We start from the raw sequence: 14014 nt of genomic DNA on the forward strand, positions 1-14014 counted from the left end.
CACATCCACAATCATTCACTTCTTCCACCACCGATGCTCAGTGTGGGAGTGTGCAGTATCAACAAGATGCAGTGTGGAAATTCGTCAAAACACTTTTCAAACCCACAACCTTTTCCACCTAGAAGGACAGGAGCAGTAGACAAATGGAAATACCACCATCTGCAAATTCCTCTTCAAGCTACTCGCCATCCTAACTTGGAAATATATTTTAGGTCCTCACTATTGTTGGGTCAAAATCCAGGAATTCTCTTCCTATTAGCATTGTGGGTTAACCCACACCATGTGGACTACAGCAATTCCAGAAGGCAGCTCAACACCACCTTTTTAAGGGCAGCTAGAGATGGACAATAAATGCTGGCCAGCTAGTGACACTCATGTCACGTGAATGAATAAAAAATAAAAAGCCTCTCATAGTTGCACTTCCATTGTAGATTGTGGTTGATTATCTACCAAATGCCATATTCCCACGTTATTCTCGTATCTGTTGGTATCTATCATAACTAGAAATCAGTGAATCTCTGGATTGATTTTTCTCAATGGCTAAGGTTCCACAATCCTCAGGTTAGAAAATTCCACAAATTCACTATCCCATAAGTGAAGGGATTCTTCTTCTTCTTGGTCCTAAATGGCTTGCCTTTTAATAGTCAGAATTGCAGAGTGTAACATCCATAATGGAGGTGTCATAACGTACCAATCATAGAAGTTTGTCTTCAGCTCATTCAACTAATTACTCTGCCTTTTTATCAAGAAGCAGTTGAGAGCAGTGAATACAGCAAAGACTATGAATGCCAACATCTTTGCACTAATGCTGGAGATTTTTGCTACACAACTTGCTGTGGCTTTAGATGAACTTATAACACTGCTGTCGACATAATGGAGTGGAATGTTGTGTGTCCACATGAAAGCAGGTCACATCCACATGACCAATTAGCTTCCGATCAGTCTACTTTTATTTGATGATCAGGAGCAGTAGAATACATCCTTTACAGTTGTATCAAGCAACTGTTAATCAGCAATAATTTGCTCCTCAATGCTCAGTTTAATTTCTGCCAAGTTCACAATTTAATTGCAACTCTGCTTCAAACATACACAACAAAAACTGCATTCCATTTGTGAGGTGTGTGTGACTGTCCTTGACATCAAATTAGCATTGGATTGGTTGGCATCAAAGAGCCTGAACAAAACTGCTCTTCAAAAAATGAGTGAATAGCAGATGGCTAGACCAGGACAAGTTTCAAGCTTGGACCATTAAGTGCCAAGTCACAAATATACTGCACAAGTGTCAGGAGATAGCCAAGTACAATGAGAGAGGATCAAATCAATTCCTCTTTATATTCAATGGCATTGCAATGATCAAATCCCCCACCACCAACATTCTGAGAGTCAATGAAGCAGCCATGTAAGTGTTGTATCTATGAGACCAAATCACATGCTAGATGTTCTTTGTTGAATGAGTCAGCCACCTGACTTTCAAAATTCTTTCTGATACCCTTAAGCCGCATATCAAGAATTTGATTGAATACTTGACAGCCTGAATGAATGCAATTCAGTAAGACTTGAGAGTTGTGACACCACCCAGGACAAAACCAGCCTGTTTTGTCAAAAGCCCGTCTACCATTTTAGACATTACCTCTCTTCACCACCAGCACACTGGCACCAATGTGTACTGTATACAAGATACACTGTGGGAGCTCAGCAAGCATCATCAGGCAACACCATCACTGAGAAGGATGAGGGCAGCTAAGGCATGGGACCATCACTGCTGCAAGTTGGCCTTCAAGTCACACAACATCCTGGCTACATGGCTGTATTTTCCTTGCCATTGATTTGTTATTCTGTAACTCAGTTCCAACTACTATGGGAGTACAGTTGCAAACATGGATTGCAGTGGTTCAGGCAGATGGCTCATCACGATTGCCTCAAGAGTAATTGGCCTAGAAGTTGAGCTCAAACTTTCCTTCCAATTCGAAGATCCAAATACAGCTTTGTATTTTAACTTTAAAAGCATGCTGCATTGCCTTGTCAGCAACTTGAGGTATTTATAGCCTAGATATATCTTGACCAAATAGAGATTCGGAGACTTTACTGTATGTGAATTCACTCTATCTTTAGGATGATTTTGTCTGAGGGATCATGTGATAGATGTTTATCAATGTGCATCTTAAACAAACACTAATAACATGCATACTTTTGCATGCATATTCGACCTGAGCTACTTGTGATTTTTCTTTATTGGCTATTAAGCTTACTAAATCCCAGGTGTGCAGGATTCTGAAAGAAGAATTATGTTGTTTGTCCATTTTGTGAACTGTTGTTCCATTGCATATTTGAATATTTAATATATATTAGAAATAAGTTGTACCATGTGGGATGGTGCAATTCAACATCAGCGTCTCTTAAAAATGTCACCAGCTATTTTTTTAAACCAGGAGAACTGATTAGTCAGTTCGCATCTCAAAAGTGTTACAATACGCATTCTTCCTGAAACCAAGGGAGGGATGTGGGCTGAACTTCCACATCAGTATCATCACTGAGCTGAATTTCAAACTAGTTGATGAAAACATTATTTAATATTTTGTTTGCAGTTGATAAGTTTACTTTTCACAGAATTGACAAGTGTAATTGCAGAAAGTACCAAATTTGTTTGTTTACTTTTAGGGTCCTGTCTTCAACGGAGGTTCTCTCTACAGACACAGACAGCAGTTCTGCGGAAGACAGCGATTTTGAGGAAATGGGAAAAAATATTGAAAATATGTTACAGAATAAGAAAACAAGCTCGCAACTTTCACGTGAGCGTGAGGAGCAGGAGCGTAAGGAACTGCAGAGGATGTTGATGGGAGAGGAAATTGGGAATGATAAGGACCGTGATAAAAAGGAGAAGAAAGACAGGAAAGGTTCATGTGAGTGACACTTGCTCAATATTTCTGCAGGCGAAGCATCATTTTTACTGTCTGCTAAGTAAGATTTAGCTGCAACTTTATGTGAACAGGTGCTGCAGCAAGAGTATCTGAAACTGAGTGCTGCAGTAAGTAGACTTGAAGGTAGGTGGTACAGGATGTCAGTGGAGGTTAAATGATGAATTGAATTGAATTGAATTTATTGTCACGTATACTAAGGCACAGTGAAAAGCTTTATCTTGCGAGCAATACAGACAGATCACATGGTTAAGTAGCATAGATAGGTAAAATAATAGGTAAACAGCAGTAAAAACAACAACACAGGTATAGGCGGATGTTAAGAGTTTGAGAGTCCATTCAGTGTTCTAACAACAGTAGGGTAGAAACTGTTAGAAAGCTGGCTGGTGCATGTGTTCAGGCTTTTGTACCTTCTCCCTGATGGTAGAGGTTGTAGAAAAGCATTGCCAGGGTGGGATGGATCTTTGAGAATGTTGGCAGCCTTTCCTTGACATTGGGCCTGGTAGATGGATTCTATAGATGGAAGGTTGGCCTTTGTGATTGTCTGGGCCGAGTTCACCACTCTCTGTAACTGTCTCTGATCTTGAATGGTACAGTTGCCATATCATGTAGCGATACATCCAGACAGAATGCTCTTGATGGCTCACCTATAAAAGTTGGCAAGGGTTTTTGCCGTCATGCCAAATTTCCTCAGCAGCCTGAGGAAGAAGGGACATTGTTGGGCCCTTGTAACCAGCACGTCCACATGAAGAGTCCAAAAAAGCTTGTTGTGGATGATTACTCCCAGGAACTTGACACTCTCTACCTCTGTGCTGTTAATGTGTAATGGGGGTGAGGGCGGCATGAGTAACATCCCATCGAAAGTCAATTATGAGTTCCTCGGTTTTGCTGGCATTGAGGACTAGGTTGTTCTCAGTGCACCATTTTTCCAGGTCTTCCACCTCCTGTCTGTAGTCTGTTTCGCCGCCATCTGACATTCTAACCAACTCTGGTGGTGTCATCAGTGAACTTGTAAATAGCATTAGTCTGATATTTGGTGACGCAGTCATGGGTATACAATGAGTACAGTAGGGGGCTGAGTACGCATCCCTGGAGGCTCCAGTGTTGAGTGTTGGTGAGGATGAAATATTGTCTCCAATCTTCACTGACTGTGGCCTGTGGGTCAGAAAACTGAGGATCCAGTTGTAGAGTAGGGCTTAGTCCGAGATCAGTTAGATTCGTAATCAGTCTCGAGGGGGTAATAGTGTTGAAGGCTGAACTGTAGTCAATGAGTAGAATTCTTACATAGAGAATGGCAAATTAACACCTGAAGACATTAAATAGAAAATGTTGAATTTTGTCTAAATAGTTTGAGATCGATTTTCTGATTGCAAATATACAATAATCTCTAACTGTGCTAATCAAAATGATTACCCAATATGTATTGAATCTATTAAACATTAGACACAGTTGAACAAAACTGAGAACCAATTGCGAACTTATTACACCTAAGGTTGAATTTGCTGTAGAATACAAATTTTAAAATTGCTAATTTTTGTTTTAACCATTTAGTGTAGTAAAGTTTTGCATAGTAGACGTGCTTGTTGTTGGGCAAAATGCTTGGTATTGAACTGTGGAATTGGTTAAACTAGAAATGACTAAATTGTTGACTGTAATGAGGTTGGACATGCTTCGTAAAAAGAAAAGATAGCAGATAATGAAGTCTCTTGAAGTTGTAATCAGTGATGTTCTGTTGGTTCACCCATCAGCTTTCTCTCGTTGGAATGTAGTTCCATAGGTCTCAATGAGCCTCTAGTTCTTGTTAGTCTTCATGCCTTGACCTGGATGTTGAGTATTGGAGTATTGGAATGCATCACAGCCAGGATCAATCTTACCTGTACTTGGCATCTATATGGCAAATGTCATTAGACTGTGATCAGGAGTGGGAATCTCTACTGACCCAGAAACAAAACAAGATGCAATTTTGAGAATAACCTTGAAATTATATTCTGGGTGAATTTAGCTCCTTCAGCAGAATTTTTGATTGAACTTCTTATCTGTGTTACATACCAATTTCTATCTTTACAAACGCGACCATTAGGGAGCTTAATTTCAAAGCAATTCAGGTTTGATTTTACTTTACTTTAAATGGAGATGAATATATTAAATGATTGGCTACTGCAAGCAAACTTTTGCAATTTTGAGAATATTTCTCCAGTTGAAAACATTTTTGAATTGTGTTCAAATCTTGAATTGTTTGGTTAGGGTAGGTGTTATTCTCAAACATTATTTGTTCATCACTATCATTACCAAAACCTAGATGAGTGACTTCTCTTGGAGCTGCATCTGTGAAATTGAGATGACGGCAGAATTGGGCTTAACAGCAATAAGTAGCTGACATGCTATACTAATTTTAGATTTAAAAATTAGATACAAGGCTAGCCAGTGGCATGGAATTGTAGCTCAACCTTCTGTAGCACAGATAAGGGTGAACAGCAGCTGGATTCTCCAAAATATATCAAATTCTAAACTATCACCATATCTTTCTTGTACTACTTCACCATATCTTGGTTGTGCTGCTTCTTGCTTCCAAAATAACTATTTCAAAGCAAGTTTTTTAACACTTTAAACTCTTGTGTTCATGAGAGTCAAAGAATGAATCTTTCCTATTTCAGGCCCACAATATTGACATAAAGTTTCAGACACTTGTAATACTGACAGTTACAGAATAAAACTGCCTCAACATTTTTCTAACATTGTACATCATGAGTACCCTCACCAACCATCTGTTGGCCGCCTTAAATGAGATAGGTTACTATTAAAGTAGGCACAATTTAGTGATTGCGACCTATTTTACGCAGGACCCTGACAACCAGAAGAGGAACAGACTTTTGTCACATGAGTCCGAGTTGGATTGACACTCAGATCTGATTTGAAGATAAATGTCTTGGCTGCTTGTGCACTTAGATCTACTTTCTCCATCTTTACATTAAACACTACATGTCTAAAAGATTTGATATTAAACAATCTGATAATTATTTAAAAAAAATCTTTCAGCTTGCAGCACTCCTACCCCTGGAGTGTTTCACAAAGATGATGACACTGCCTCTGTTACCAGTCTTAACTCATCAGCAACAGGACGGCGTCTGAAGATTTATCGCACATTCCGGGATGAAGATGGAAAGGAGTATGTAAGATGTGAAACTGTCAGGAAGGCTGCTGTAATTGATGCATATGTTAGAATACGGACAACAAAAGATGAAGATTTTATGTAAGTGGAATGTTAGCTGTCTTTTAGTTGAGGCTGTAAACTGTTTTTTGTTCTGGTAAAATGCTAGAATTTAAATTTAAATCTGAACTATACATAGCTTGCAAAATGTTGGTTTTGTAAAATACTAAATTTTTTGAATGTGTTTGTAGTAAGCAGCACATAACAGTCAAAGGGTCCTTTGCAGTGAAATGATCCCTCAACTTCTCCATTGGCCAGGACTCAGCATAGCACTGCTACCTTTGAGACGAAATGTTTCAAAGACATTGCAGTTTTTAAGCACATAATTCAGGCTGATTCCCAAGTATTGCATTAAGTGACTGCTCCAAGGTCAGAGGTACAATGATTTGAGTGAAATGTTTGAGCTGATAAACCAAAGATCTAGCTGCTTCCTTCGGTGAAAGCAATAGATAAAATATTACTCTTGCCAAGCAGTGAAGCTTGCAATGAGAGTGTGAAGTGAGGGATTTGTGAATAAGGATGTGAATCTTAAGGGTGAATCTCTTTTTGTTCAAAAAACATCTAGGTTTGTTTGCAATTAGCATTTAACTGAAATACACTATTTAGGAATAAAATGAGGAGTTATTGAGGAAGAAGTTAACTATTGAAGAAGATGAAACTTCTTGTTGAAGAAGCCTGAAGGGAGATTTGGTAGAGGTTTTCAAAAGCATGAGTAGACAGGGAAAAGCAGTTCTTCCTTGTTCAAGAAAAAAGAATGAGAGGGTGTATATTTAAACTAAATATACAAACAAAGCAAAAGTAATGTGAGAAAAAACTTTTCACACAGTGGCTAGTTAGGGTATGAAATGCATAGCCTTGAAAAGTGGTGCAAGCATGTTAAATTTAAGCATTCATTCAAGAAGACATTGGATGATTATTTGGATAGAAATGGTGTGCAGGGATAAGGGGAAGAGGCAGGAGATTAGTATTGGATAATCGAACTGTTGCAAACATGATAGGCTGAATGGCATCCTTCTGTACTGTAACAGTTCTATGAAGTCTGTTCCTGCTAGAGAGCAGGCAAAATTAGTTAATTTTATAACTGGTCTAATCTGATTTCTGTAACACTGTAAGGTCTGTGAGACCTCCATTCAGAGAAAAATAATAAGTGATATCACAGGAAAATTACTAGATGATAGGTGAGTACTTTGTTCTCTCACATCTTTTCAAGCTCAGGAAGTTTATGCGAAATTGAGGTTTTATTGGTATGAGTAAAGTTTCCTAGTTGTAATAAAGTTTATTAGGAGTAATAGTGTTTAGATTAGATTAAATTCCCTACACTGTGGACACAGTGTCCTTCGGCCCAACCAGTCCACACCGACCCTCCGAAGAGTAACCCACCTCGACCCATTTCACTCTGACTAATGCACCTGACATTATGAGCAATTTAGCATGGCCACTTCATCTGACCTGCACATCTTTGGACTGTGGGAGGAAACTGGAGTACCTGGAGGAAACCCACGCAGACATGGGGAGAATGTGCAAACTCCACACAAACTTCCACCTGAGGCTGGAATCGAACCTGGGACCATGGTGCTGTGAGGCAGTGCTAACCACTGAGCCACCGTGCTGCCCCCTCTTTTACTATTATAAATTAATAAAATAAATTCATTAAGACGCAATATGTTGACAGGCAAGTGATATTTTAAGACCGTATGATGAGGCAACTCCCAAGATGTCATTGTAATCAGGGCAAACACCTCTTTCCTGCCTGTAGCTAAAGGCGTTTTGGCTTTGAGTTTGAGCTACGTAAACTGTGGTGCATCTGGGAGGGGGAAAGCTATCTGGACAATTAACTCCAAGAGGCAGTCATAGCCTATAGGATTGGTTCTTCTGATTTAGTCAGTAGTCATGAAAAGGAAGATGTGACTCTGATTGAGGCAGCTTTGAGGACTCAAAAATACAGAAACATTGAGTCTACTCCACCATTCACAATGGTCATGACCAAACTTCTGTCTCATTACCATGCTTATGCTGTCTCCATATACCCTTGATACCTTTATTGTCCAGAAATCTTTGTACTTGCTTATTAAACGTATTCAGTGCCTTGGCTTCCAAGGCCTTTTGTGCTGGAGAATTCTGAAGATTTACCACCCTCCAAGTCAAGAAATCTTTTCTAATCTCAGGTCTAGATTGCCAACTTCATATCTTGAGATGGTGAGTCATAATTTAGAAAAAAGGGGAATGTTGTTTCTGCATCCAGTCCTGTCAGGGGTTATCTGATCCGCACAGGAAACTGGAATTGAGACCACAACTAATCAGCCATAATCTTATTGAATGGTGGAGCAAGCTTGTAGGGTCAAATGGCTTACTCCTGCTCCCAAGTCCTATCATCCTGTGTACTTAGTGTCTTGGCCAATAGCTAACTTTTAAAACAAGGTAGATTGATGCTTACTAACAAGGAGGTCGAATGTTATTGGAGGTCAGCAGAAATGTGGTGTCGAGGCAACAATCAACCATGATTGTATTGAATGACAGCATACATGAGTACCAAATAGTCTACTCTTGCTTATAATTCATTTGTTTGTCTGTTTGTTATCTTCAATCCACATAACTTAAGCGGGTTATTTGACTATTAATGCAATGGAGTCTTGTGTGTTGGCTTCTGTATATTTTGTACTATGATAGTGACTACACTTCAAAAGAAGTTCATTACTATCAATGCTTCAGGTCATATCCAAATCATATGTGCAAGGCTTCAGTACTTGTCCTCCTTTAGAACCTTCCTAAAAGCCTTTAAATTAACCGAACTTTGTTCTAATGTTCCTCCTTCAACTCTCCTAATTTTATCTAATTACACTTCTGTGAAGTATCTTAAGTAAGTTTACTCTGGTAAAGTTGCTATATAAATGAAGTCATTGATGTTAAAGTAAAAAAGATGCCAGGAATAGAGATTTTCGATTTTTATTTTTACAAAATATCTTTGAACCAAATAAGACAGTCAGGGTCTAACAAAAATGGTTGGGCAGAACCTGCAATTGAGTAAGTCCATGATAGACAAAATTCAGTTGAGGTGAATATGGCCTGTAAGGAATAGACTGCTTTCTGTTAGGGGCAGTCTTCAAAAGATGTATAATTGAATTCATTATTAAATAGAGATTACCTTGAAGGATTCCCCTTCTCAACCTTCCCCTTGCCTAGAACGTGGTTAAGCCACAACTGCCAGTCATGTCTCTCTAATGAGAGAGTAGCCATATAGTCTGGTAAGATTATAATGACTTTCCTTTTACTTGGATAGAATAATCATAAGTTTATCAAATTATGATTCAATAGATATTGAATAAAGATCACAAAAAGCAGAAATCTATATGAAAAATGTTTTAATTCTTATGTCACTCATTCTTTTATTTTACTTAGCCGCAAATTTGCTCTATTTGATGAGCAACACCGTGAAGAAATGCGTAGAGAACGGCGCAGAATTCAGGAACAACTCCGGCGACTCAAACGGAATCAGGAGAAGGAAAAATTGAAAGGACCGCCAGAGAAAAAACCCAAAAAAGTCAAAGAAAGGCCTGACCTGAAGGTAATCATCCTGAACAAGCATTGCTTTTAAGCAAGCAGAAAGGGCTGAAACCAGTTTAATTTGTAGCTTCTAAACTTAAATTATGAACATTTCATTCATGTCGTCTTGACACAACTCTATTCTCACTTGTAGAGTAAATAGTTACTCAATGATATAATGTACTTCATCAGATTGATTTAAGATGAACTTGTTGACATATAAAGTTGCCTTTATATCAAAATGGAAGGACTTGTAAAAATGTTCAGCGAAATTATTGTAAATTGACATAATTTCCAAGGATTATTGAGATAAGGGCAGTGAGATAATCTGAGAAGCCTTCTACTATATGTTGAAATTATCTGTGTTTCTATTTTATTAAGACTCAGTGCCATCCGCATTGCTTTTCTTGACCAATTCCTAGACTTTTTCATTCCAAAAAGTATTCAATTTTTCACTGTTATTAGCAGAGAGAATGAAATAGCTATCAGGATTTGCCCCCGTTTATCCAGGATTTCTTTGTTTTATTGTCAGTATAAGTAAATGGTTTGTCCTTAGCTAGACAATGGAGTTTTTAAAAAATCTTGTAAGTAGATGGTCTGGGACAGTTTCATTTCTCTATTTACAGCTAAAATGTGGTGCCTGTGGTGCCATTGGCCACATGAGGACCAATAAGTTTTGTCCTCTGTATTACCAAACAAATGCACCACCAAGTAACCCAGTTGCGATGACAGAGGAACAGGAAGAGGAGCTTGAAAAGACTGTTATACCTAATGACAATGAAGAGCTTATTAAAGTGGAAGGAACCAAAATTGTGTTGGGCAAGCAACTGATTGAAAGGTAAGAAATTGTAGCTAGAGATAAGTGAAAGAAACAAATTCTGCTCAGTTGATTTGTACGAGCAAATATTGAAGAAAACAATGAGGAACTACATTTTAAAGATTGGAAGGGAAATGGATCCCTTCATACATTTTATAGGGACCTTGATACAAATGATCTATATCTATTGTGTGCTTTTGTTTAAACTCAGTGATAATGGTTTGGCCAGTCCAAGTTTGTATTGAAAGATTTTACATTTCAGTCTGTGATATTCTGTCAAATAAGGTGATCTCAATGGAACATGTTTTGCTGGCAACCTGCTGTAAATTAGAACAGATGCTGTCAATCTGGATTACTTTGTTGAGCATATATAAATGGCACCGAGGTTCTCAAGTATCTTGGGTCATTTTTTTTGTATTTTGAAAGTATGATGTAAATGAAAGTTGTTGATATTGTCGGATTTCTTGATACAGAGAGAATGCATATAAATGTTCCCTTTGTGAGGAAGCAGATTCCAAGATTGAAACTCAAACTATTTAACAAGTATATTTAGATTTCCTTTGTTATGATACTTTAGACAAGGTTGTTATCAAACATAGGACTACAATGGTGCTGAATTGCGGGAGCAGCATGCTGTTGATAGAAGGAAGTGATCCCACAACCAAGAGATCAGATCAAAATTTGACAGTTCTACTATATCCAGTTATTAATGGTGATTCGCAATTCAACAAGTAATTGGAGAAGGAGTTTCCTTATATAGGCCATACTCAAAGATGAAGGATCCCACCTCTGAAGTAGACAAGAAAAGGAGAAAGTGCAGCCACCTTAAGCTGGAAGTATTGAGTGGATGATCTGTCTTGCCTCCCTCTGAGGTCCTCAAAATCACATATGTTTTCAACAAATTTGATTCACCACATTATATCAAGAAATCATGAAAGCATTGGATATAACAAAGGCTCTGGGTGGGGTGGGGGTGAGTGGACACAGAAAACTCTCCACGAGCTGATGTTATACACAACCTCAAGATGATTGTTGTTATGGAAGTCAATCATCTCAGCACCAGGATATCATCAGCTGTTTTCCTCCTGTTATAACTGTTACTGATGAGGTAACTTCTGATCATTTCCTCTTTACCTTAGGGTTTTCCAGAGTGATGGTGATCAGACTAAACTATGGCTTTCCTGGGCCTGAGGCATTAATGACTGTCATTGAACTCTGAGTGAATGAGCAGTTGTGATTCAGCTTTAAATCCTCATTTCAAATGGCAGACATGGCCTTAATAACAACCTTGAAGTTTGGCACCTGCAGTATTATAAACAATAGGCTTTATAAGCTCCTAATCAATAATTAAATCTCTTCCTTCTACATTCCCACCTCTTCCCCAACTGCTATAGTTTCCACTGAGGAATCCTTGTTTTTAAATCCCTTCTTGATTGGTATTGTTGAAAAAAATGCATATTTCGTTGAAGGTTTTTTTCCTTGTATTCATCAGGGCAATTCACAAAAAATACCAATGTAAAGGGAAATCAACATCTAGATTGCTTAAGCATGTGCTGATTGGTTGGCAAGTGGATTCTGATTGGCAGAGGTGTTGGTATCGAGAATGCACGAGTTAGTGATGACTGACCATTCACTGCCAATTTTTGTTTAAATACCATGGGCTGAATTCCTTTTCACTTTGTTTCTCGAAATGTGGCAGTTGCTGGTTAGATAAGCATGTGTTGCCCATCCCTAATTTCCCTTGAACTGAGTCACTTTTTAGGCACTTCAAACTGGAGTTAAGAGTCAACCATTTGGAATGCTGTAGGTCTGAAGTTACACATAGGCCAGATCAGGTAAGGATGGAAGATTTCTTTCTCCAAAGAGCATTAGTGAATCCAATGGGTTTTTGCAAGATCCAGTGGAAGTTTCATGGTCACCTTATACTCGATTCATAATCCAGATTTTTGTCATAACTCAATTCAAATTCCACCAGCTGCCTGAGTAGTATATGAACCAGTGTCTCCAGAACATTAGCTTGGGCCTCTGGATTGTTAGTCCACTGTTGCAAACAGAAATAATATGTGCACATTGTGCCTGTTTCAACTCAATAAAATAGTGGAAAGCCATTCTTTGGCACATTTTTTTTGGGATGATGCCATGACCATTCAGAGTCAATTTGTCCAGTAGGACTGTCCTCTCATACAGTATAAATGTTGTATTCCTTTTGTAATTTATTAAAATTCAGTCATGGGAAATGGGCATTGTTGGTTGGGTCAGCATATATTGTTTATCCCTCATTGCCTTTGAGAAGGTGGGGATGAGCTGCCTTGTTGAACCACTGCTGTCCACGTAGGGGAATGATACAATGACAAGGGGTGGGCACAGTGGCACAGTGGTTAGCACTGTTGCCTCACATCGTCAGGGACACAGATTTGATTCCAGCCCTGTGCTACTGACACTGTGGTGTTTGCACGTTCTCCCAGTTTCTACATGCGTTTCCTCTGGGTGCTCCGGTTTCCTCCAACAGTCGAAAGATGTGAAGATTAGGTGGTCTGGCCAAGCTAAAAATTCACTATAGTGTCCAGTGATGTGCAGGTTAGGCTGAATAGCCATGGTTTTGAAAGAATTATGAAGGTTTATGAGTTCATAACTATTTACTTTGTTTGAGGGTTGGGGGTAGGTTATGGTGAATCTTCAATTCAAAGCTATTACTAAAAGAGTTTCTGGGAATTTCTGAAAAGGTTAGACCTCCTAAAAGACTGAATGCTTTGTTTTAGGAATTGTTTGATCAAGAAGCCCAGGTAATGTTTGAAACACAAGAACCTTGTGCAGAGAACAAGACTATGAGAGAAATTTTGACAGTTACTGACAGATGTATTTCCTGTGTTGTAAATTGTCTGCCATCCATACCATCATGTCATTTCCCACTTGTTAAGCTTTTGCTTGATGTTCCGTTGTTCTCCTTGGAATAAAAAAGAAATTGAATTGTAGGTTTAACAGATTTATACAAGATATATGACAGGCTTACGTAAGGTTATGACATATACTAAGCCATAAGATTATTTTTATAAGATTACAAGGCGTTCTCATTAGTTGATGGTGCAGGGAGTAGAGCATACAGATCTATGTTTATTGATGAGATTCACGGGAATTGTGAAGAATAGCTTGTGCAACGAGTGGATCTCTACTAGAAAGGATGGTTGAATGGAAGATGGTGAATGATCTCATAAGAAAATTGAATGGATACTTGAGGTAAATAAACTTAAGGGCTGTGGAGATAGCATGAAGGAATGATTCTGGTAGGACTGCTCTGTAGTTACACAGGATAGACTCTGTCGGTTAAATGGCCTCCATCTGTACTGTCGAACTCTGTCTCCAACGATTGATGAACCATCGTCCAAATTCAAAAGGTTATAGGACATTGACACTTCCAGCTCTGATCATTTTTAATTTTTTTTGAGAAGGTAATTACGTTGGATCCAAAATTGGCTCAGTGGCAGTCGTCAAGGATTATACTTGATGGGTTCTTTTGTGAGTGAAAACCTGCTTCCG

At 38.6% G+C, this 14014-nt stretch overlaps 1 protein-coding gene across 5 annotated transcripts in view; it reads left to right on the forward strand.

The window, feature by feature from the left end:
* Window positions 1-14014, forward strand: part of taf1 (TAF1 RNA polymerase II, TATA box binding protein (TBP)-associated factor) — a 172676-nt gene that overhangs the window by 112695 nt on the left and 45967 nt on the right. For all 5 annotated transcript variants that reach the window (XM_072595164.1, XM_072595163.1, XM_072595165.1 and 2 more), the window contains 4 exons: window positions 2659-2900; window positions 5952-6165; window positions 9520-9685; window positions 10290-10501. In XM_072595164.1, coding sequence (XP_072451265.1) covers window positions 2659-2900; window positions 5952-6165; window positions 9520-9685; window positions 10290-10501 — 834 coding nt within the window. The remainder of the gene's footprint in view (window positions 1-2658; window positions 2901-5951; window positions 6166-9519; window positions 9686-10289; window positions 10502-14014) is intronic.

Source organism: Chiloscyllium punctatum, chromosome 25 (genome assembly GCF_047496795.1).
Source record: "Chiloscyllium punctatum isolate Juve2018m chromosome 25, sChiPun1.3, whole genome shotgun sequence".
Lineage (NCBI taxonomy): Eukaryota > Metazoa > Chordata > Chondrichthyes > Orectolobiformes > Hemiscylliidae > Chiloscyllium > Chiloscyllium punctatum.